Consider the following 2,223-nt stretch of genomic DNA (forward strand, 5'->3'; position numbering starts at 1 on the left):
AAAAAAAAAAGTTGGCGTCTTTTTTTTTTTTTTTTTTTTTTTTTTTTTTTTTTTAGTTTGTGTGTGTGCGTTGAGTTTAGACAGTACTTGTTTATTCCACGACTTCAAAAACACACCACACCCTTTCACTGGCCATAGTTTGAACTTGCATTTAGCCCAGGCCAGATAGATGTTGTTGCCCATTGCTTACTGTGAATGCTAATCGGCTTTCCTCTTGCTCTGCAGTGGTGTACAGGTGTTTAGCAGTCAGTCATGGATACCACCACCTCCCTGAAGATGACCTCTCTGGCTGTCCAGAGTCTGTTCAGCTACGTGGAGGAGGAGAACCTGGCTGCCATCAAAACACATTTGGACAAGTTCAGAGATGTGGACAGCAGGAGTGATGTAAGTCAGCTATATCGCATCAGTCCTCCTGTTGGGCTAAAGTTGTTTATTTTAGGGAAGGGTATGCATTAATGAAAGACTCTTTAGGATGTAACAAGGCTTTTGTTAGAAAAAGGCCATTAGATCTGTCAGGAAGCTGTAGTGGAATTGATGATATTACTGAAAATTATTCTGAATCCATTTACAAAGCATAACTACTGTGTTTGGCTTCTTAAGGTTAATATTTTCCTTTATATTGGCCATGTATGAGCTATAGTACCTATAAAAAGTGTTTACTTCCCTTAAAGGTTTTTCTCTTTTGTTGTCAATGACATGCGCTTTGATCCTTTTCTGTTGTTCGGTGTCAAAAAGCAACATTAAACCTATTTTGATTCAGTGTTTTAAAACAATAAAACATGAACAATTTTAAGGGTGGGAATAAATACTTTTTATGGCACTAAATACTACAAATCTTAACATTGATTACATGTTAAAGTATTTTCTCTTGAAAGAGTAGAACACAAAGTCTGAAACAACACCTCCAGTAAAGCACAAATTTCACCTTTATGTGGCTTATTCATTGTTCTGGTGCGCCAAGCAGCAATTTGCTCAATACTGCCCCCTGGCAGTCGGAGAGTGGGAGATACCCACTTTAACTGGTCCAGTACTCAAGAGTCGGACCACTGGTCAGCACAGCCACTAATCAGACATTTAAACCTGCCGGGGGGTGTACTGAAACACTGTTCTTTCACTTCACTGTGAGTGTATTTTGTTTTATTTCCAAGATCCAGCTGCTGCAATAATATTTTATCTTGTAAAAGGACTGCTATTGACTGCTGCATTATCTTTTATAATAATTGTACAAAAAATGCTGATTTATTATTTTGTTATTTTCAAATATTTATCAGTTTTCATTCCTTCTCTTGTTTCAGAATGGACAGACTCCACTAATGGTGGCGGCAGAGCAGGGCAATCTGGACATAGTACAAGAGCTCATTAGGAGAGGAGCCAATGTTAACTTGGATGACATTGTAAGCATGCACACACACACACACATGAAATCTCAAACTGCCTTGTATGGACCCCCCCCCAACACACACACACAGGTACAGGTGGCATCGTGGAAAACAGTGTGGTCATTTTAACCACATCACCCACTTGACAAAGAAAATTTAGCTGAACCAGTGGCCCTGATCTTCCATCTTGCTGAACTCACCACAGTCGGGCTTAGTCCTTAGCTATTATGAGTCTTCATGAGCCATAATGACAACTTATTACATACTTTTACCTTCGCTCTTTTGACTAAATGACAGGGTTCCACCCTGTGTCTTAGGAAGCCAGCCCCCACACACGCACACATTCACGCATGCATACACCCTCCCTCTTAAGCACACACGTTTGCTCACACACCCCTCATTAAGATCTCACACACAGTACATGTAACCTGCTATTACACATGGCACATTCAAACTTGTGCTCACTCTCACATTAATGCAGAAGAAGAGAGGAGAAGCGTTACATACTGTAGTCGCTCTTGTCTCTCATACTGTACTCTTTGACACTCCTGTCTGTTCATGCGACACTGTGTTCCCATGAGCACCTGGTACGACCAGCTGGTAGGTGCTTTAACATTTCTGGGCCATCCAGTATAGAGCTCGGACAGACATTTGTCCTGCTGGATTTGGAGTGTGATAGGAGTTCCTACAGTAACAGGTTGTCTGTGTGCGCAGGACTGCTGGACGGCGTTGATCTCGGCAGCTAAGGAAGGCCACATTGAGGTGGTGAGGGAACTGCTGGAAAACAATGCTAACCTGGAACATCGAGACATGGTGAGAATACAAAAGGAGACAAACCTTATGA

The 2,223-nt window shown here is 41.5% G+C and overlaps 1 protein-coding gene across 2 annotated transcripts in view; it reads left to right on the forward strand.

Moving 5' to 3' along the window:
- kidins220a (kinase D-interacting substrate 220a) overlaps positions 1–2,223 on the forward strand; it is a 44,923-nt gene that overhangs the window by 3,397 nt on the left and 39,303 nt on the right. For both annotated transcript variants that reach the window (XM_020590894.1, XM_020590895.1), the window contains exons 2-4: positions 226–384; positions 1,296–1,394; positions 2,094–2,192. In XM_020590894.1, the coding sequence (XP_020446550.1) occupies positions 253–384; positions 1,296–1,394; positions 2,094–2,192 (330 nt within the window). In that variant the 5' untranslated portion in view covers positions 226–252. The remainder of the gene's footprint in view (positions 1–225; positions 385–1,295; positions 1,395–2,093; positions 2,193–2,223) is intronic.

The sequence above is a fragment of the Monopterus albus genome, unplaced genomic scaffold (assembly GCF_001952655.1).
Source record: "Monopterus albus unplaced genomic scaffold, M_albus_1.0 scaffold13.1, whole genome shotgun sequence".
NCBI classification, from domain to species: Eukaryota; Metazoa; Chordata; class Actinopteri; order Synbranchiformes; family Synbranchidae; genus Monopterus; species Monopterus albus.